Source organism: Coturnix japonica, chromosome 2, assembly GCF_054131305.1.
Source record: "Coturnix japonica strain WE chromosome 2, WE-NBRP24, whole genome shotgun sequence".
In the NCBI taxonomy this organism is placed as follows: Eukaryota; Metazoa; Chordata; class Aves; order Galliformes; family Phasianidae; genus Coturnix; species Coturnix japonica.
Genome location: NC_140664.1, coordinates 136,523,936 through 136,546,231, shown reverse-complemented (window position 1 = coordinate 136,546,231; position 22,296 = coordinate 136,523,936). Strand labels below are relative to the sequence as shown.

At 44.8% G+C, this 22,296-nt stretch overlaps 1 protein-coding gene across 14 annotated transcripts in view; it reads right to left on the bottom strand.

Moving 5' to 3' along the window:
- ALS2CL (ALS2 C-terminal like) overlaps nucleotides 1-22,296 on the bottom strand; it is a 54,284-nt gene that overhangs the window by 21,119 nt on the left and 10,869 nt on the right. For 5 of the 14 annotated variants that reach the window (XR_014943240.1, XR_014943243.1, XR_014943246.1 and 2 more), the window contains exons 1-3: nucleotides 3,151-3,246; nucleotides 2,650-2,758; nucleotides 1,025-1,217 (exon numbers count right to left, since the gene is read on the bottom strand). Coding sequence is in view for 5 of the 14 variants with exons in the window: in XM_085539111.1 (XP_085395237.1) it covers nucleotides 1,025-1,217; nucleotides 2,650-2,758; nucleotides 3,151-3,231 (383 nt within the window). In the remaining 9 variants the exon portion in view is untranslated. Of the gene's footprint in view, nucleotides 1-1,024; nucleotides 1,218-2,649; nucleotides 2,759-3,150; nucleotides 3,247-11,171; nucleotides 11,277-11,565; nucleotides 11,894-12,043; nucleotides 12,120-12,340; nucleotides 12,508-22,296 lie in introns of those variants that run through there. The other 9 variants (XR_014943241.1, XR_014943244.1, XM_015852968.3 and 6 more) reach the window with 7 other exon arrangements.

Here is a 22,296-nt window from a genome sequence, read left to right as displayed (position 1 = left end):
TATTTGACTTTTTAAGACAAACCAATTTTAACTCGCTTAATCTGTTTCCAAGTGAACATACACTGCTTCAAACCCAGTTCATATAAAGGCAAAGTTTATTGCACATAGCTTTCCAAAACGATGCTGTACAAGTAAATAACAAACCAAAAAGTAGCCCTTCCTCCTCCTTCTATCCAAATACCCCTAAACAAACAAAACTAAGACTAGAAGAACCACTATCTCACTATCTTCCCTCATTATCTTAAGGAGGAAAGATTTAGGTTGGATATCAGGGGAAAGTGGTGAGGTGCTGGAACAGCTGCCCAGAGAGACTGTGGATGCTCCATCCCTGGAGGTGTTCAAGGCCAGGCTGGACAGGACCCTGGGCAGCCTGGTCAAGTATTAAATACAGGGGTTAGTGGCCCTGTGTATGGCAGGGGGGTTGGATCCTTGGGGTTTCTTCCAACCCAAGCCATTCTATGATATGATTCTATCTCCTGGAGGTAGCACGCCCATCTGCCATCCTGTGCTGGTGCCAATCTGCCTAGGTGGCACAGTCCATCAAGCAAGAGCTTGGTCATATCTGCGATGAATGAAAAACTGAAGACATTCTGACTTTTATATCACCTCTAGTGCCCACAACTCATTTTTCATGGTATGACATCAACACACAAGTTACACACACTCTACTGATACTGGCAAACATTTTGCATTGCAGACAGAGAGCAGATATGTAATTGATTATATAAACAACAACGAATCAGTATGTTACTCATTGTGCTGCATCCACCATTTTCTATCATATCCCTTGCCAAAAAGAAATAAACATGTCAAAAAACTGACAACATGAACAATGTCTGATGACATCTTCCCCTCCTCATCCCCTTGGGATGATATACTGTTACCAAATACAATCCCTTCTATATCCTTAAGGCAGGACACTATCAAACAGGACTGAAGATATTAAGTGTATTCCTTTTGCACCAGCCTACCATGGTTGGCAGTGTTAGTTAATGAATTGGGTACCTTATTCTTCTGTACTTACCCGATGTACAAGCTTAGGAACAGGTCTCCTTTCCAGACAATGTAAATATCCTGAATGCAGAATGACTCAGAAGTGCTGCATTTTTGCTTCACTATCCGGTAATTCTCTTCCGTGAGGTTCCAGAGAGCTTGAAATTGATCATTCAGGAGTAGAAAGAGCTTAAAGTTCTCCTTTCCTTTCTGGTCACTAGGCTCTTTGGGAGAAAAATGGGGAAGAAAAGGCTATCAGAAAGCCTCGAGTCCAGGAAATCTTGTGGAAGACACTGCCTTTATCTTGTACTCAGCCCAATTTATCAGTGTAAAGCACATACACTATTATAGGAAAGTAATTACAGGGAGGAAGGAGGTGATAATTATTTAGGGTTTGGTTTCTACGCGTAATTACATGAAGTATCCATCTTAAGGCCTTCTCCTTTCCATGCTTGTGGGTAGCACGGTCACAACAGCCTGCACGGCTCAGACTCAGCTCAGACATGAGCACTGGAGGAAAATCTGGGGAGGTTTTGCCTCTGGACCAAAGGATTGATCCCATTCTCCTTGGAGGTTAAACCCAGAAGGAAATAAGGCAAGAGGGAAACAGTTTTCAGGTCTAATCCAGTCTCACCACTTTCGTCCAGGCGAGTTTGTGAATGTTTATGGGGTTGTTAAGTGCAGCTGCTCTGATTTACTGCCAGCTTAGAAAGTGCACCCATCCACAAGTTCACCTTCAAAGCCAGGCATGAAGATGGGCCAAGAAAGGAAAGGCAGAATGAGCACAATTTAGGGGTCATACTTATGTGACAAGCAATACTATGCTGGAAAGCAGCCTTGGAAACTGCATTACTCAGAATCTGGATTTTACAGAATCCAGGCATTGGAAGGGACTTCTGGACAGCATCTAGTCCAACCTCCCCTGCTAAAGCAGGTTCCCTAGAGAAAGGATCTAAGTAGGTTCTGAGTATTTTCAGAAAAGGATGTTTCATCACCTCTCTGGGCAGATAGCTACAGTGCTCTGTTACCCTCGTAGTAAAGAAGTTCTTTCTTGTGTCCATACGGAACTTCCTATACTCCAGTTTGTGCCCACTGCTCCCTGTCCTGTCACTGATTATCACTTAAAAGAGCCTGGTCCCATCCTCTTAACACCTACCCTTTAGATACTGACAAGCACTGATCTGATCTCCTCTTAGCCTTCTTCTCTCTAGACTAAACAGCCACAGGACCCTCAGCCTTTCTTTATAAGAGAGATGCTCCAGATCCTCAGTCACCTTTGTGGTCCTCCATTGGACTCCCTCTATCATTTCTGTCTATCCTGAACTGTGGAGCCCAGAACTGAACACAGTACTGCAGATGTGGCCTCACCAGGGCAGAGTAGAAGGGGAGGAGAACATCCTTTGATCTGCTGGCCACACTTGTAATGCACCCCTACCAAAACAACCTCTAAAACCAACATGAATCACAGTCTTGCATGAAACGTTGTAGACATCCATAAGAACAGCCTTAAATGGAATAACTCTTCCTGTCACTTACTCCAGCAAATCAGCCCCCAGTGAGTTCACAGCTGCTGTGTTTCCAGGGTAATTCTCTTCATTCATGTACCAGCTAATCAAGGGGAAGAACTAGAGACAAAGAATATCTTTTCTGACCTACCTGACTGCAGCAGAGGCTTGAAGATGAGGGCATCCATACGTGCCAGGCATGCTGAGAAGTTTTCTTCCACTTGGAGCAAAGATGCAGTAGCTTCAGCTGCACACATGTCCTGGGTACAACACAGAAGGCACACATCAGATCCCTGCATGATCATCCATCTACTCATGGCTGCAATGCTCATCTCAAGCACTCAGCCTTTCCTGCTCCTGACAGCTGGCAGTATTAGCTGTCCTCAAAATACATTTCAAAGCATTAGAAGAGGAAACAGACTCAGTAGCTCAAGACAAGGTGGCATCATGGACCACTGAGACTGAAGCCCACTCTCCTGCTGCCCCAGCTGGATACCTCATGTAGACCACAATACTTCTCTACATTCAAGGATAATCTCATGCTTCTTGAAGCACATTCATCCTTATTGGTGCCAGATTCTGTCTCCCAGAGGGAAACCCCCATAGCGCAAGGCACAAAAGATAAAGCAGAGCATCTCACCCCATCTCTCACCAGTTTCCTGCCCTTGTGCCACATCCTACGCCTTTTAGCATTGTAAACAGTCGTATGGAGCTGCAGAGCCTTGCCAGCCATTGCAAAGCATCTAAGCCCTCCGAGGGAGCAGAGCTCTGGTGTTGCTCCTTCCTCAACAAGACACTACGGTTAAACGTCACAACTCCTGTGTCAAGCAAAGGACAGTTTCCTTAAAGTGGAAGTGGGCAGGACTTCAAGAGACAAAATATGAAATAAATAAATAAATAAATAAATAAACCCACAACGTGAGCACACTCCGGTAGCTTCCTCCTTCCCAGTCTTATGACCCAAAAGAAACGTCTCAGAGGAAGTGAGCGTAAGCCGACTAATAGCATGTCATGAGGGACTATAGGGGGGAAAAGCCCTGGTGATGAAAATAGTATAGATGGAGACAGATGATATTGCTAATGGAGAAAAAAACACACTGGCTTTGAAGCTAGTTCCACTTCATGGGAAGAATTACCTTGAACATCTCACCACGAACTATAAAAGATCCCATCTGTCACTAGCTTAGGTGGGACTGTATCATTTTAAAGCTTCTCGGAGGCTGGACTCATTGCTAAATAAGAGTTTGAGTTCCCCAGAGTTTCCAAACCCTGCTCAGAAGCTCCTTTTGTATGCGAGTCTGGACTTGGATTGCTATGGCATCACAGAATAAGGGACGCTTTGCAGTTTGGATGGCTAATTGGCCTGGTTTCAAGTGGTTGCTCAGGTCCAGACACAAATAGCAGCACAGTGGAATGATTATTTTCTCTTTAGTAACCTCTGCCTCTTAAATTACATTTGTCTGAAAAAAGGGGGAAATGTTAAAAAGATTCCATAATCTTATTAGATTGCAAATGTTCGTACATCAAGCTCCGCATGACCACAAGGCTATTTTTTGCAGCAACATTGCTGACTTGTCCCAGAGGGAAAGCTCTATGCAGGCAAACAGGTCAAAAGCTGGAACCCAGACTACTCCTGGCCACTCCCATAGAGAGCAACAGAGCCAGGAACAAAGCAAAACAACATCCAGCCCTCGCCCAAGAGCACCGTGAGGACAAGGCAGACAGATGGCTTTTTTTTCCCCACCACCAGTAGAACCTGCAGTCTTATATGAACAAAACATAATTGCTTCACATAGGTACTAGAGAGCATTTAAGCTTGCACATGTTTCCAAGTTTGATTAATCAGAGGATAAAATCAGGCTGTTTACATGGGTTGGACTTGGGGATCTCAGAGGTCTTTTCAAACCATAATGAATCTAGGATTCTTGAGAATGGGTTTTATTCTGGGAGAACAAAAGGATGGGTGATAGACACCAAACTCAGAAAGTCTTTCCCAAACCCTTCTCATATCAAAATAGCCAGAGAAAGCACCAAATCACACACAGCTGGCTTAATGGAAACCAAAAGGATTTGAAACAAGGGTGTAGATACCCACAGCTTTGCTCTACAGGAACACGATGAACCATGAGTAGGGGGGTAGGAGGCTGAGGGGCACACATGCAACATCACCGCTCCACTCTAAGGCTAATTTGGTTATTTTTTCCAGTGGAAGAACTGGAGAGATCCTCCCAGATGTCTGGATGGGACTTACTCATCTGCAGCATTGCCCCTATCAACCATGTCCTGGTCTCACACTCTGACTCTTGCCCATCTGCAATCCCAATTCATTAATGATCTATCGCCTGCCATGTCTTGAGCTGGGCCAATTCCAGCCCAAATGTAATAGTTTGGGATCATTTGCTGAATGAATGAGAAGCACCAATCAGCTTTCAAAACAGCTTTTCTGCAACCACAGAAAGACCTAAATTACCACATCACATCACTCACTAAGGTAAACACGAGTTCCAGCCATCGTTCTTTTGCTTTCCTCATCAGTTCTATGAAAACAGCATCTGTACATTTATTCCAGCCCAGTCAGGCAGAGAGGATTTGAAATTCATCACCTGATGAACAAAGAACTGATGCTGATTCAGACATAGGGCAAAAAAGAAGCAACCACAAAAGAAGCAATCCAGAGGTCACGCTGTACATTCGCTTACATGAAAGAAACTGAACAACTGTGACGCTGCTGGGTGGTGGGAGCATTCAGCAGAAATCTGGGGCTCTCACATCCTCCTCCTTCCTTGGGCTCAGCTCTCACACGACTTTGTGGTTCTGTAATTCTGTGTTACAGGAAAGGCCAGGCAAGCTTGAGCAGAACTACTATGAAGCCCATTCAGAAGGCTTTAGTCTGCTTTTCTTACGTGGCTCTGCTGCTGCTGGGGGGAAAAAGACCTTCATGGACGATGCACCCCTGGGCAAGATATACACATCCAAGGAAGGGTTCCAAGCACAACAGTTGCTGGTAGAAAGACGGGGGGAAAAAAAACCCAGAACATCTATAGGAACTGCTATATCTCTGTAACCCATCATGTTCTTGGACTGTCTACAATGGGGGAAGAACAAAGGGTGATGGAACAGCTAATATCAACATAAGCAGTTTCCTGACCACGGAGCAGCCTGGGTCATTGGGAGGAGCATTCATCCTCAACAGGATCTGTCCAAAAACTACTAAATGCATCTTACAACAGGAACACACATCTCTCAAGAAGCCGCAATGGGTAGTTACACCCAGCTGGAGGAAATTGCAAGAAGAGTGGGTGGAACAAAAGTAAAAAGTTATTTTGGTGAACTGTTGAATTCCAATGTTCATTTTCCTGAAGAATCTCTTTCTGTTTTGAAGTCTGTAGCTCCAGGGCAACTATTCCGCCATGAAATGCCTGGGAAGCCTCATACATGTCAGATGGGGCATAAAATATATCCTGGAAATGCATATAGTCAGCAAACTCAATCGCTTCTTTTTAATTAAGAAGCAATTTGAATCTTTACACAGGGACTAATCATTTTCCATCTTCCTCTTGTGAATCCCCTTTTGTATTGAAGACTATCGGTCAATGAAAATAAAGACTTCTCAAGTAGAAGTAGAATAGCACAAACAATAGGTTTAGGCTCAGAGCATTTTAATACTGAGCTTCCTGGAATGGAAATGTCATGACCACGTGTGCTGTAATCCCTCCTCTTCTTAAACTGTTCTCTTTCTCTGCATCAGCCTTCCTGAAGGATGCTGTGCTGTAGGCCTTCCAACCTCCTCCCCACCTTTGCAATAGAAAGCATGAAGACTTAATCCTGGATAGACAAACACCTCTCCACTTGGCATCAGTATGCAGCTTGGAGCATCTGAAAGTGTAAAGCTCTCTTGTTCTTTCGCTTTACAACTCTAAGGGATACACATTACAGAGCAGAACAACACAGACTCAGCATTAAATCTGCCAGTAGCAAGCTCCTTTCTCAAAAATTAAGCAGATAAACCTATCAAAAGTTCGTCACACAGAGTTTATACAGACCGACACTTCATATCACATCACAGTGATGTTCTGAGATATATGCAGGAACCTTAAACTGCAACAAATGTAAACCAAAGTGTTTCCTCACCTCTGTCAACTCAATGACTGTACTGTTATGATTGACATGGCTTCTTTACCTGGTTAGTTTTTAACCTAGATCTTTTCCCCAGCTTGATCTAAAGTGACACCACTTGAATGTGCTCACAAGCACAATGGGTTCTCCTCTTTCATTAGCAGTGACAGCTCAGATTCCATGAACTCACAAGCTCGTTATGGCTATGGGGACAAGGTCTGGTGACCTGTGCTGAGACATCGCTCCTCTTTTAATCCTAACTTTGGCTGCTTTCCTCTAAGGACCAGGCTTCCCATGCAGCTAATTGCATTTCCAACTGCCATCTCCCTCACGTGTCACGCTCCAGCTGAGTCTGCATTCAGGCCAGCACAAAGACCATTTTGTCAGGCAGAAAAACAACCCTGAGCTTTGTTTAACCAACACCAGCACTGGAGTGAATGCTCCTGATCAGAGTTTCTCTTGTCAAGCCCCACAATGAATTAGCATCCAACTTACTGGAGCCACCTCATTGCCACCAGAAACACACAATGTGCAAGAGGGAATTGGGAATTAGTGAGGTAAAAAAGACTATACAAGCAGAGAGAGAACAACAGAGGTGGTAGTTATTTGGATTAGGCTTTAGCATGGAGTACAGGGAATATGCAGACGCCAGCACAAGTTTGTCTGTGAAAGAACTCAGGGGTCCCGGTTCAGTGTTTCCTTAAGCTAAGGAAATTGTTGAGCAGCATAGTAATAAAAGCACAACATCATTTAAAAACCACAAGAGAATGAACACAGACACCAAGGCTCTCACCTTCAACATGAGACCCTTGGGCTCTAGGTCCAGGCTCCCATGCAGCAAACATGGAGTGCAGCACAGCCAGCTCTGCCCTCAAGCAATGGGGCCAGATCTGGACAACCAGTAGGATGCTTTACATTGCTCACCTTGACTAATTAAACTGTGGAACTCACTGCCACGAGGATTTGTTGTTGCTATGGGTGTATTATACATGGCATTCGAAAGCAGCTATATGAGTCCATGGAGGAAAAATCAATTAAAGGCTAATAAAAATGAAGGCATCAGCTCCAGCTCAGGAAGTCCCTGAGGAGACAAGTGCATATGGAAGAACTGTTACTACAACTCTTTCTGGTTTTCCATGCTGTCCTTCCCCAAGCATATTCTGCTTTATCAAAGGAGAGGTAGTCTGGCTTAATACAGCTGATTTTATGCATTAGTCATAAAATCATCTGCTCATCACTTCCATGGTAGGACATGAGGCAATGAGAAAAGAGTAATATAGATTAGTAAAAGCACGGGCCAAGTTAGAATCCCATCAGATTTTGGGTAATAGTGGATAGCCAGGAGCTTCAAAAGGGTCAAACATGCATTCAACATTCTCTGCTTAAAACTGTGTAATTGACTGCTTTCTGCTCCAGAACAAGTTTTGTTTTCCCCATGCAGTCCATCTTTAAAAAAAGGAAGCTATGAGTGGGGGAGGAGACCACATTTCTTCTCCCCCTCCCCCCGAAAACAGGGAATGCAAAAGCTCTGCATAAACATCAGATGACCCAAGTCAATCAGTTCTTCTTCCTTCCCCAAACCCAGACCGGGAGAAGCTCATGTCCTTTCCTTAGGAAGGTCACTTCTGAGCCCAATAAAAACAATCATAAACCTTCACATAACTTGAAAAGGACAAAACCCATCTGCCCTCATTGGTTGTGTACAGGCTGAACTGCCCACCTTAGCTCCCCTTTGTAACCAACAAAGATTTGAGTCACATGAGAAGCACAACTTAATTCAGACTGAGATAAGTGGACCTTTGGGCATACCTGCTCTCTGAAACACCTGCAAGATGGCATTTTACTTGTTAATAGCTAACGCTAGGGATCATTCTCATGACAATTAGGTACATCATTCAACCTCTGCAAATAACATGTCAAGTATTGTAAGTATGATAAGGCTTGCAGGTGAGATGATGTTTATTTAGTGCTTTAATCTCCCTTGGTCCTATGCCTCCCATTATCGTTGTCACTTGCAAGCAGCACATGCAAGTGGAAGCAGAACTATTCTGACCCTGCAATTGGTATGCAACACAAAAATGCTTGGTGTTAATTGATTAAACTCCATGCCAAACATGAAGTAACTGCAGGTTGTCTGGGGGCAAGTAAAGAAATTAAATCATGAGAAGAGACAACTCCATTTTCCATTGCAGTGAAACTATTATGGAAAACCCAGGTAGGTACTACATTAGTGTCACATCTTCAGTAGAAACTTTGAAACTGGAGCTCCACATTCTTGGCCCTATACTCTCAATATGCTTAATTTGCTTTTCCAAAGCAAATGGGTCTCAAAAAGCAAAAGAAACGATGGAGGTTCTCCACATCTTGGTATTATAGTCCACATTACCATCTACATGGAAATAGTACTGAGTTAGGCCCACAATACCAGAGCCTGAATCACAGCCTGGAAACCAACCCAGAAGCACAGTGTCCATCATTTGTGACAATAGAAGAGCCAATAGTACAATTGTTTAATGATGAGATGGGGCTCAGTAGGACCATCATCCTGCTCCATGCTTTTTGCTCAGTACCTCCATAACTTGAGCAGGAGGGATTTTCATTTCCTCTGTGCTTAAAGACAGAGGACCATCATAAAGTTTCCACAGCAGATGACTGACCTCATGGCTTCACCAAATATTGATGAATGAGCCTACAGACTCCATCCATGAGCTGATGCCTTCTGACTCCCTACATGATGCTCCTTCCATCTCACAGACGTTTTCTTACACTAGGTTTATAAGGCCCAAAAGCTAATGAGGTGCCACAATGAAAGGCTTGCTTTCAACACTTCACTGATCTGCCCTGCCAAGCAATACATAAAAAGCCTGAAGACACAAAACCGTTGGAGTGGCATCCCCAATGTCTGCCAGAAATAGAGCAGAGTTAGAGTCCATACACAGGAAGAAGAATGAGTCAAAAAGTCTAGCCTGGATTGGTGTCACCCCTGCACTCTCCCCTAGCACTCAAGGCATTAGCAAAGACTTAATGCTGCAGGAAGCTCGCAAGGATTAATAAGAGCCTTCGGGTGCTCTTGGAGAGCAAATTATGATGTGAAGGCAGGACAGACCTGCCAGCAGTCACCAGTGCTTCCTAACCTCTGATCATCATTCCAAGACGCCACAACTCATTGAGGTACTTTCAGTGCCAAAACCCAGGTCTTTTGATGACCTGAAGAGCTGGTCAGAAGACCTGGCAAAACTGTTTCACAAGAAAATTCCTGTTCGTTGAGCCCTAAATACTTTGCATGAGCCTCTTGCATTTGAAGAGGAATGTAAACAGTTCCCTACCTGTCTGGCACTAAATGCAACAAACACATCTTGGCCTCTTTCTGAGGTCCACTCCCAGTGTGTGATCCCCCAACAACAAGCTGTTGCACTGGGAATCTCAAAGAATACAAACCCTACCTGATCCTAGTATCTGTTTATGGATATCCCTCTAATATGCTTCTACTGTTTGCCTCCAGAACACACTGCCAAACTGAAAGCAGGGTCTTGACACATAGTTCTGCCTGTTTTCTTTGTAAATCCTCAGAAATCTTATATTGCAGTTTGTTGGGAACTGAAGTCACTGCAGTAGCAATAATGAAAGTACTTCATTTGGGGAGCAGCTGCTTGAGGAAGCTTCCTGATCATAGGAAATTTCCACAATGAGGCACAGGGTTTGGTTCAGGTCCAAATTAAACAGTGTTAAAGTTTAAAAACAACGAACCTTCCTGTGCACTGCAGCTCCTCTTCTTCTGTCTGAACACTTTGCTGTTTGTTATTAATTAATAAAACAACACAAAAGCAAAAATCATACCACAGAGCTCTTCAGAGTGTTGCTGCTCTTCTATCACTGGGCCTTTGACCCAGACTTTTCTATCAACACCCAAGTGATCTCCAAGTTTTCAACTGCTTCCCTCCCTTGCAGAAACCAGAGAGCTTAACAGCCTCTCTCTCCATGACTAATTAGTTGGGTATTGGTTTCTTTACTCTGCCAGGTGAGCTGTACAAGCCCAGAATGAAGGCATGGTTTGCAGCCTTATTTCATCAGGCTCGCGTTGCTTGCTTGCCTGGCATGGGTGGAGAATTCCTCCCTGGATTCAGGAAGAAGCCCCAGCAAAAAGCATTGGACAGGGGTGAACGTGCTCTGAAGCATCACTTGATGGAAAACAAAAGGTTAGTGCAAGCAGAAGGTCCTACAGCTCTGGATCATATTAGGAATTAAATAACCTAAATATGGTGTGCAGGGCAGTGTGTCTAGATGAAACAAAGAGCTGCATGCAAGTGCATTTGGCACTCAGGGAAATGCATTCTGTGCCTGTGGTCACCTGCACAGGCACAATTCCTACCCATAGAAAACATTCCCCCAACTTCAAGCTGCTTCAAGAGTTTTATCCATAAGACATCACTGTAAAGCAGATCTCATTGATCTCACACCCCTTCCTGCACCACACGGTTACACATAAGCCTCAAGATTAACAAGTGCACAACCAACCAGCCAACCCCGGTCGCAAAACCCCAAAATAACCCAACGTACCTTGCACAAGGCAGCCAATTAAAATTCCCCTGTGCTCAGTGCTATGGCAGCAGCCGCTCTGAGCTCCCAGCCCTGAAATACCCACAGCCGCCGCTCTCCCCTCCCACCGCTCCCTCCCACATCCAGCAAAACACAGATCTGGGCCTGTTCATTAAATGAGACACCCACAGGGCCCAGGGAGAGTTACGAAACCTGCGTAAAACGAGGTTTCTACAGCAATCGATTGCTGTTTGCTTTTTGTTTTTAAAGACTCTACGAGCACGCGCATATATTAGGAGAAAACAAAAAGCAACACAAAAACAGGAAACTGAAATGGGAAACAACGGGATATGCTTTTTCTTTTTCCCCCCCTGCACGAAGCGACAGTGCTCAGCTTTAATCCCTTTTTACCTACGTTGCATTTCCATAGCTGCTTGCCGAGCTCCTGTACTTCCATCCCTGTTCTGCCGGTCTCTCTCCTCATGCAACTTCTTGCACTTTGCTAGAGGAGCTCACAGGAGGCATTTCCATGGGAAATGGGGCATAGGGACATTTCCTGCTGCTCAGAACCGGCAGCTGGCAGAGCACAGCAGGCACCGCACGTGATGTGCACGGACTGTCCTCCCAGCTAATGGAAATAGTGCCCTCCTTCTTTCATAAAATAAATTGAGTTTAGAAACAAAACTAAATGTGTGGGGAGAGGAGAAAAAATGGAGCAGGGAGAGGAATCGGGGGCTGGGAGCGTAGAGAAAATTAAAGAGAGGGGGAAAAGGAAGGGATAAAAAAGGGGAAAGAAAGATGGGGAAAGAAGAAACAGAAGGAAAGGAAAAAACAAAAAGGGAGGAGGGTGGAAAGGAAAAAGAAATAGAAAAAATAACACCAAACCAACCGACCAAACTTTGACTCCTTCAGAAGGATCCAGGGTACCCCCAGCCATGTATCAGAGCCCTGACTGCATCCCATGTCCTAAACATAAAGCCCTGCTTCTTTTTCCCCCAATCAATCCGCAATTAGCAAACCTCCCACGAGTGCTTTGTCAATGCAGCCGCCTCCACCCCACGCTCACTCTCCCCCATCAGGAAAAAACAAATATGCTGCATGACAGAACCCCCACACCCTCCTCTTCTGCTTCAAAGCACAAAGCTCTATTATTCCCCAGCTCTCCAACATGTTCCGACTCAGCCACTTGCCTCTTCCCTGGTTGTATGACCTCCAGCGCTCTTCCAAGCTACTGGAACACAGAGTAGGCAGAAGGATGAGGACAGTCCAGCTTTGCATAAGCCAGGATGCACGGAAGACAAGAGGTGCCTCGATCACCTTTTGTTCGGAGAGGTTCTTCTGCTGCATTGACTTCCTTCCTACTTTTCCAGCCTCACAGGATGTTTTTGGACGGGAACTTGCACGTAACTCACTGTCTGCCTCAACACAATGGTTTGTAGGACACAGAGCAGCAACCCCCATACACCCAACACTGGGAAGGATGCAGCCAAGGGAATGGGAAGGGTGAGCAAGCGATGAGGTCATTGCCAGCCTCCAACCTGCTCTGCAAGCTGAGAAGGCAAGGAAACAGTGATCAAGGCTTCAGCATGACTACAGACCTTTCTCTTCCTACCCAAAATTGGGAAATAAATCAGATTTCCTGCATCCTGAGAAAGTGCTCAACCACCATGGACTGGATGGAAGGTGAACACCCTGCCATTTGAGACAGATTAAGTCCTGGTGAAACCTTTGCAAAGTTGCTTGAGTCCAGGAGGACTTTCCACAGCCTCCTGATCTTGAATGAATGGAGATTTCTCCATGACAGTGCTTGTGATGGTACCTACCCTCCAGAATGGTTTTTAGAGACTGCAATGCTAAGCATTACCTCACCAATGCTGATTAGTGGATCTCCAGCAGAACTGCGTGTAAGGCCCAGGAGCTCTGCTCCCTTCAGGTTTGCCCCACTGAGTGCATTTGGACCTGGTTATCAAGCTCAGATTTGTGATCTGGTCAAGTGTTCTTTGGAATCCTGTATTTCCCCGTTTATGCCTTTTAACTGTCATCTAGTAAAGCTGCAGTGAGAACCTGTGCTGACTTACAGTGATACAACCAGTTGCTTTTGGACACTTCTTTTCCTTTCACTTGCACTTCCTTATGCTCCCACTCATTTCATGCCCTTCCACTTCTCCAGCTTATCCACAGGCTTGATAACCCTCAGACCTTCAGGTTCCTTTGACAGATGCTAGCTGTCTAATCTGCTTTCTTCATCTTCTTCTGAGCAGCTCCACATCTCTATTCCCAGAACTAAAAACAGAGCTCCTCCTTCCAGACACAGATATTTCCCACCATCAGCTGTCCCCACTACATGGACAACTCAATTGATGGTGCAGCAAACACCAGATTGTCACAACTTCTACTGCAAGAACTGACCTTATTACACTATTAAAATCCCAAAACGACAGTGGTTTGCTCCTAATTGAACAGCCACTGAGCTGTCCTAGAGTGAGGGCTGCTGCCCTGAAGCCTCAATCAGGGCACGTTGTGAGAGCCCCCATCCCTAGAGGTGCTCAAGGTCATGTTGGATGGGGCCTTGGGCAGCCTGATTTGGTGAGGGAGGCAACCCAAAAAACTTCGTTTTTTAAGGGAAAATACACAAAATACAAGGTAAACTTGATAGACTTTCAATAGCAAAAGCCAAACCAAACCAAAATCAGGGACACGTTGAAAGCCTGAGTCTTTGAATAAAAGAGTCTTCACCTGGAGCTCTGTGAAGCCTCTTCTGCTTACAATTCTTATTAGGTGAAAACAATGTTTTCCACTGAAGTCCTTAGAAATCTTCTCTATCAGGTCAAGGTCTCCCTCATAATCCAACCAAACTGTTGTTATTGAAATCATCTCTGGCTGTTTGCAGCCACAGATCTCAAAGACAGGCTGATATAATTTCCACATGGGAGCTTATGGGATACCACTAGCATTTGTCTATCCACAATCAGCAACAGTATGTACTGCAGGCTTTCTATTATGCTCTTCTGCTCAACTACAGCTTTATAGCTTTGTTTCCTGCACTTGCAAGTGCCCCTTTGGGGGAACAAGGTTTAAAAACACATGTAAAATCATCACTACTAATAGCTAATAAGGAATCAGAAAAGAGACAGTTGCAGTGAAGTGGTACCAACAGACATACTTTCTCTAAGAGGTCCAGGTCTGGCCTTAATTAGATGGAACAGCAAGAGGGCATTCAGCCATCTACGTCAACTAAAAGCCTTTATTCATAAAGAAAATACAGAACTGGCTTTGATCAAGAAAACTAAGAGAAGTTCACCTTGTTCCTTGTGCTTCCAGTTTTTAGCCATGGAAAAAGAATCTCCCACCGAATCTCACCAACTACTGAGAAAATCCTTTCTTCAAATGAAGCTTCCCTGAAACAAGTGGCATTTTCCATCAAAGAGGGGGCTTTTTGTTCCTGTTTTTCATTGCTTTGGCCTATTTATAGCCTATGTTCCTCTATTGAAATTGGGCGCATTTTTGAGTTCTGGGGCTAATAGCACTGTACATGCTGAGTCAGTGCTGCTGGCTGGCACATCCTTCTATCACCAAGGCAATACCACCCCATGTTACAAGAACCAACCACTCTGGAAATAGCCGCCTTGTGACTCACTCAGTTACAAGAACATCCTTGACGATGCCAGCTCTGATAGAAGGTTACTGAAGAATGCCCCAGAGCAGCAGCAACACAGTTGGCAGCCTCCAATTCTCACAGTGGCACTCAGAAAAACCTCAGCTCCTGCTGAAGTTGAACAGCAAAGGCTGTTGGAAGGTATGAAAAACCATTTCTTTCCCCCCCGAAAAGTTCTTCTAACATAAATGTAAGTATCAAAAGGTTTACTTTTCTTTCCAAAAAGCAGCTTTAAAAATAATAATCATCATTATCATCAACAGATTTTCCCACTTCTCAGTACATCTTAAGAGTTTCAGACATACATCAGTATCAAGGAAAAAGAGGGCTTAGTTGAAAGAGGAGGAGGAAATACAAATCAAAGATGGCACCAGGCCCATGTTGCCAACTAGCACCAATGTGTTATCTCTGCTTTGCTTCAGGCATTGACCAGGGCTGTCTGAGTCTTTGGCAGGGATGGAGGCAATTGTAGTTGCTGGGATCTCACTGGGTCTTCCTACTCTAACATAGTGGTGGATTTCTGATCTGACTACACACTCTTTAATTCCTGTGCCTTGCGAGGTATTTGTGTCTGTCATTGGGAAACTGCATGGAAACAGTAGCTAGATGTATGCAATTATTCATATCTCATGCAAAAGAACTTTCGCAACCTTCATGATTATCAAATTTGTCCTGGTTGTTTTCATTGAGGCAACACAATTATTATTTTTTCCTTTAAAGGGTGAGGTAGGCATAAAATGCTGGTATGCTTAGAAAACAGGCAGAATGCAAGGATTGACAGTAAGTACAGACATGTTTTCTACACCTGAGCAGCCATTCATTAGTGATATCATTAGTGATAGAACTAGAGGGAATGGTTTTAAGCTGCACCAGGGGAGATTCAGGCTGGACATTAGGAAGTATTACTTCTCAGAAAGGGCAGTCAGGCATTGGAATGCACTGCCCAGGGAGGTGGTGGAGTACAGACCATGGGAGTGTTCAAGAAACGTTTGGATGTTGTGTTGATGAATATGATTTAGCTGGGAAGTATTGGTGATGGTTGGACTAGATGATCTTCTAGGTCTTTTCCAACCTTGATAATTCTGTGATTCTGATTCACTAGTAAAAAGGTATAGAAACCAATCACTTCTAGAAATTCTCTAGTCATCAGCATGCACAGTAGCAAATTCCAAGTACTGTACACTGCAAACTATTGTCTGTACTTCTGTACTCTCCACTAGAGATGAAGCTGATGATAAGACAAGATCAGGGATGGACTGCAACTAAAGTGGCCAGGAGCAGAACCAGCACAGAGCAAGTATAAGTGAAGGCATGGAAAGGTTATTAGATAAATAAATAAATAAATCACAATCTACATTGAGATTATTTCCTTACTATACTCATTTCTTTCCAGAGAAAAGCTCTAGAAAGAGTTAAGAGGCTATAACACCTTCCTACAACCACTGGTCTCAGTGCCTCCTACACAGAGCTCAGATTCACAACAAACATCATGGTATTGATCTTACAATGACTCTCCGTGCTTGAAGACTCAAGAGAATTGATCCCTAACAAGCACGCACAATCTACTCATTTCAGTTTTGCTTAAGCAGATATTTCCTCAGCTGTTTACATGACTTCTAGCAAGTCTGTCTCACTTAGTTATCACCACTAACACAGCATAAGTTCCAACACCAGTAAGGACTCACTATTAGTTCTTTAACTAGTAGAAGAATGACCATCCATTCTTGAGGCATGAACAAGGCCCTGGACAGAAAGCTGCTTTGGTTAAATGAAACCTTTCACCAACCTGGTTCTCTTCATGGTAAGTAAGAGCTAGTAAGTGGCAAAAAACAAACAGGAGCACATTGGCCATCAGCATAATGGACTAAACGTTGGTCGTGATCCAAGGATCAAAAAGTACCCAAGAATGCCTGTTAGTCAAGCTGTACCAGTTCTTTAGCCTGTTGGACAAACACCACCTGCAACGAGGTGGTGCTGAAACTGTTCATCATCAGCTGAACCAACTGGTCCCCATCCTCAGCCTGTCCCACACAGCACTGTAGATGAGCCTGCAAAGACAGAACAACCAGATGGCCATGGGGGTGATGGTCACCATGTCAAAGTGCACCTCCCTCCATGTGTCTGTGCTACTTTCCTCTGCTCTCAGGGCAGAGGGGCCAATTGAGATATCATTTGCATATCCATTGCAGTAAATGCCCTCCAAATGTCAGGGTGCTACGTGGCTCTCTGGATCCTGGAGGACCCAGATAGTTTGCAAACACTTTGAGAAGACAAGGGGCACTTCTCCAATTGTACCAAGCCACTCATCATATCCAAAGACACGCTCAAGTACACATGTAACATCGTGTGGTATGATATCCCATGACTGATGTGCTTACTCTAAATCTTGTTCCACAGAACAAAACAACTCAGAAATACCAGTCCATAGAGCAGCTACTTAGTATATCGCCAGCCAACCAGTTTTCTTTAAATAAACCCACAATGCCCATTTAACTACAGAAATGAAACTTGACTCGTGCTTCAAAACTATTTATTGCTCTGTCGTAGCTTGTCCAACTATGGCCTCTTACTAAGGAGGAAAACAAACACTGGCCTCTGGCAGCCAGTCCCAATTACAAAAGAGCTGCAGAAAGCATGAAAACAGACAAAAAGAGACCCGTGCAGCTCCTGGATGCCATCTTTCAGCTCAGAACTACTTCTATGCAAAGTCATTTGAAACTGAAAGACTTCCAGTCATTATTTAGCTGGATGGATAAGTTTCCCGAAAACCATACAATACTAAAAAAAACCCACCCAAACACACTGCTCTTTCATGGTAGAAGAGCAGTAGCAACACTTCAGGCTTAAAATAACATGCAATTTGTCTGAGTCAGGCCAGAGAAATGGTATTGGTGAGATAAACAGTTACTCATTGGCTGTGTCCTTTTGGGCTGTACAACTACCCAGCTGGGGAGTGGTGCAGGGGTATCCCATGCTTGGCTACAGACAACAGTGACTTTTACCTGTGCTCTTCCAAACAACCTGAGCAGGGTGTCACAACACTGGCTTCAATACTGGGACCTTCCTCCCACTCCTTGGCAAGCTCTACCTCATGTACTCAGCTGGTGGAACAGAGGAATCCAATAGCCAGAGGCACCTGGCACGTGGAGACATGAAAGAGGAGCAAAGACGCATAGGTACAGAGATACGACGGCCTTGCAGAAGGAGGGTGCAGAAAATCTAATTGATTTCTGCTCTTTCTCAATGCATGGGATGTTTCTGACTTGAGGCCAAGACCAATCCCCCCCTGCTTATCACCCAACTGGCTTTTATCAGTCACAATTGATAACACCGCCTTTTCATCTGGGAGGCTGGGAAGGGCTTTCTCCACACGCAAACACATGCAGCGTGGGAGCAGGTGACAAGGGGCAAGCCATGAAGGAGCAAATCAGAAAACTGAGGCGAGCCTCAGCCCAGTTTTCCCCACACTCCCATCCCTCCCAGTTCTCCAAACCCTTGTTGGGACAGCAGTGTAGATAAGCACATCAGCAAACCACTTCTGCTGTAAAAGCAATGAGTCACTACGAAACTGTCCTAAGAGGTCAAGCAGACCAGGAGGTGACCTTCCCACTGTGGCTGCACAAGAGTTGTGGCCTCCATCTTACCGCAACACCACACATAGACCTGGTTTGACCTCTCCCTTCACACAGGGACAGCCATATCCTGCCCCACTGGGCTTGATGCCACCTACAACCACAGGGCACGCCACCGACATGAATCCAGCAGCACAGAGATGTGGTGCTGGAGGAACAAAGGCATCTTGTCCAAAAGCATTGAGGAGAATGGCACCATGACACCTTGCTCCCGTGGTACACGCCCTGTAGACTTTGTGAATGAATGTTTGCCTCCATGCAGTGAGGAAACAGGCAGCATTCATGTTTCACAGAGGCAGGGATATAAAGATTTTGCTGAATTCAGTCTCCTCAGATTGTCCTGTATCTTAAATGGGGATGCATCCACAAAGTGCATCCCAGCCCTGTGAAATACCCTAACAATAAATGCTAGAGAGACACTGTCATTCACTGAACACAACCCTGCTTCAGAACTGCAGCTCACTGACCTTCAGCACATCACAGAGAATAACCCTTTGCAATACAACCACCTTGTCCCATGAGACCACCCCGACAGCATCTCCCACCCAAACATTACCTGAGCATAAAGCCCCTTTCATAGGTACATTTGTAAGGGCCATTTAAAGGCCATCTAGTCCAAATTCCCCATCAATGAACAGGGACACCCACAGCTCCATCAGGTGCTCAGAGCCCCATCCAGCCTGACCCTGACTGTTTCCAGGGATGGGGTACCACCACCTCTCTGGGCAACCTGTGCCAGTGCTACACTGTCCTTATCATAAAAAAACCTTTTCTTATAGCCAATCTAAACCTCTCTGCTATTTATTTGAAGCCACTTCCCCTCATCCTATCCCCTCTTACCATGGGCTGAGCTGTCAGCTGAGGACACGCAGCCATAGGCGTGGAAAGCAGAACCAGCGATGAACAGCACCCGTTCTATCTGTTTTAATGTACTCATAATAAAAGCAAGGGAAAAAAAGGGGGGAAATACACATACGCACACACAAACCAAACAAAAAACAAGTTAGTAATGTTTCTCTCCCAAAGAACACTGCAAAACATTCTTGGTAGACATGGAAACCCCTGGCGGGCTTCCAGCCCTTGGCAGGTCTCCGTAATTAACATTTTAGCAAGCAACTCAACCCTCGAATGGCTTTTAGGGAATATAAAGAGAAATGGCAGTCACAGACGGGCGATGGGACTGATGCTCCCCATTGGTAGGCATTGGGGTTGTTCATTGGCTTCCCTATGGGGAAGCTCATTACCCTCCTGTGTTACTCAGGGCAGGCAAGCTGTGACGGAACAGGGTGGAAATGATTGCAGCCTCTGCACTTCTGCAAAAGAGATTTCCTATCCACAGCCTGCAGGGACAGAGGGTAACCTTCAAACATGCACAGGGAAGCTTCAAAGATGAAGGGGAATGCATTTTGCCATGCACAGGGGATTAAACTGCAGCAGAAGGTATTTAAGCAGCTCTGTTCCTCCCGTGCCCTAGGGCTGCCTTCTCTTTGCTCGTGGTTGTATTGGAGAGCAATGAGGAACTGGGAGCACGGGCTGCTGTACTTGGAAGTCTGAGAACAGAGATTACAAGGAAGCGTGTGGGCTTTGAATCTCACTGCTATGAGAAGATAAAGCTTGGGAGTAATGCTCGAGAGCATGGGGTATTTGGAGGGGTGGGTGGGCAGGGATGATCCCATGCTTAAGCAGGAGAGGAGACCCATTGCCTGCAAATAATTTTACAGTGTGTAAGTGAGCATGAACACAGCAAGCCAGACGCCCAACGCAAATGTGTTTGCATTAGAAACCTTTTGTTAAGAAATACAATTTCCATGGTAATTCAAAGCTAGAAAGAAGCAAGAAGTCTCACTGCCCTGCTTTCTACTGACAAGCATAGGGCATTTTCCTGGGGCACCTGACCTTGAATCTCCCATGGCTCTCTGTCCATAAGCCCAAAAGCAGGCAGGCAGTGAGGAAGCCCCAGGGTAAAGAAGAAGATGAGGAAGCAGGAGCCATATCTCCATCCACTTGCAATGGTTTGACTGCATCACAGAGTAAAATTGCATGGTTCAGGGCTGCTACATTCTCCAAAACAGCACTATGGTGCAGCAACACCAGCATCCTGATGATTAGCAAGATGGCATGTCTAACAAGGATAAAATCCCAACAGGAGATTCCGCTATGACCTGCTGAAGGTGTTTTCCAGTTGTCTCAAAGGAAGAAGCTGGAACTAGACCCAGTGCTCCAAATGTGCCCTTCCTAAGACAGACTAGAAGGGGAGGAGATCATTCTTCACCCTGCTGACCACACTTATTTCAAGGCACCCCAGGATTTCGTTGGCCTTTTTGGCCACAAGAGCACAATGCTGGCCCATGGTCAGTCTGTTGACCCATGTCTTTCTCCTTTCCAACAGCTCAGCTCCCAACCCGTAATGATGCATGTGGTTATTCTTTCCCAAGCGTAGGACAAAATGAGATGTAATGGCTTTAAGCTGTGCCAGAGGAGGTTCAGGTGGGATATTAGGAAAAACATCTTGTTAGGAGTGACCAGGCCCTGACACAGGCTGCCTGTGAAAGCAATGGCATTTCTACCCCTAGAACAAGAACCATGGAGATGAGGCACTGAGGAACATGGACAGTGGGAATGGTGGGGATAGGCTGACATTGGGACCAGAGGTCTTTTCCAGCCTCAGTGATTCTATGACTCCACACTTGTCCTTGTAGAACCTTATCAGGTTACTCTTTGAATGACTCCTTGCCTGCCAAAGTCAAGCAAGAATTAACCTCATCTCATCCTTCCTCTTTCCACAGGGAGGATAGCTAGTAAGGTTTTATCCAACATCACATTCTTAATTGAATTACACAAAAATTCAGCATCTCCCTGACCTTTATCCTTTGGCCAATTTCAATTGAATTAAAACACCAGCAACAAGGCTTTAGAAAGCCAGTGGAGGGAAGGTAAAGCAGTGAAAATAGAAAGGAGCAGGTGAAATATCCTGCCCAAAAAGCCAATTTCCTAACAAAAATCAAGGTTAAAAACTATAACAACCACCACTGAAATCAGCTCAGTGAACCATTGTTTGGGATCTCAGAGCCCCACATGGGATTTTCATAGGATCAGGGAGAACCAAGCTGTACACCTTCTGTGACAGATGTGTAATTTTCTGCCTCAATGCTGCCACCATCTGTTGCTGACAAGGCCAGTAAAACAGCACCCTGCCTCCCCTTTCCACCATGCCCTATCCTTACATCAATTTTCAAAGAACACAATTTTCCATCATCTCATGTGTGGCAAAACAGCAGTGAGCATTCACTGTACAAGTGTACAAATGCAACAGAGAAACAAACTACTGCTCTTCCTCCAACGTGATAAGCACTCCATCATCTTTCCACTCTCCTCCAGTCTTCATAATTCAATCAGTAATGCCTTAAAGCTTGCCTACCTATTTAAGCTTATAAAATATTCATTTTCTGTTTAGCTATTTCTCCTGAAATTGTGCTTAATCCAAATAGGGCTACAATACAGTAGCAGAAGTGACCAGAGGGGAGGGAAGTATTCCTAGTCCAGCACTCAATTCTTCCTCTGAAACAAGAGAGCTACAGCTGTAAAGTTCATAAGATTCATAAAATCATTAAGGGTAGAAAAGACCTCTAAGATCATCAAGGCCCCATCCTCACAATCACAGGTTGGAAAAGACCTCCACCAAGAACATAAAGTCCAACTATTGACCCATCACCACCATGCCTACTAAACCATGTTTCTCATGCCCAGTGCATTCATCTGGGCTCTGTATGCTAAGACTTCTTTAAGCTTGTAAAGCATTTTAACCTGTTTCATCTAGTCACTCTCCTCCTCCTCTTCTTTTTGGCCAAAGGCAGGAGGA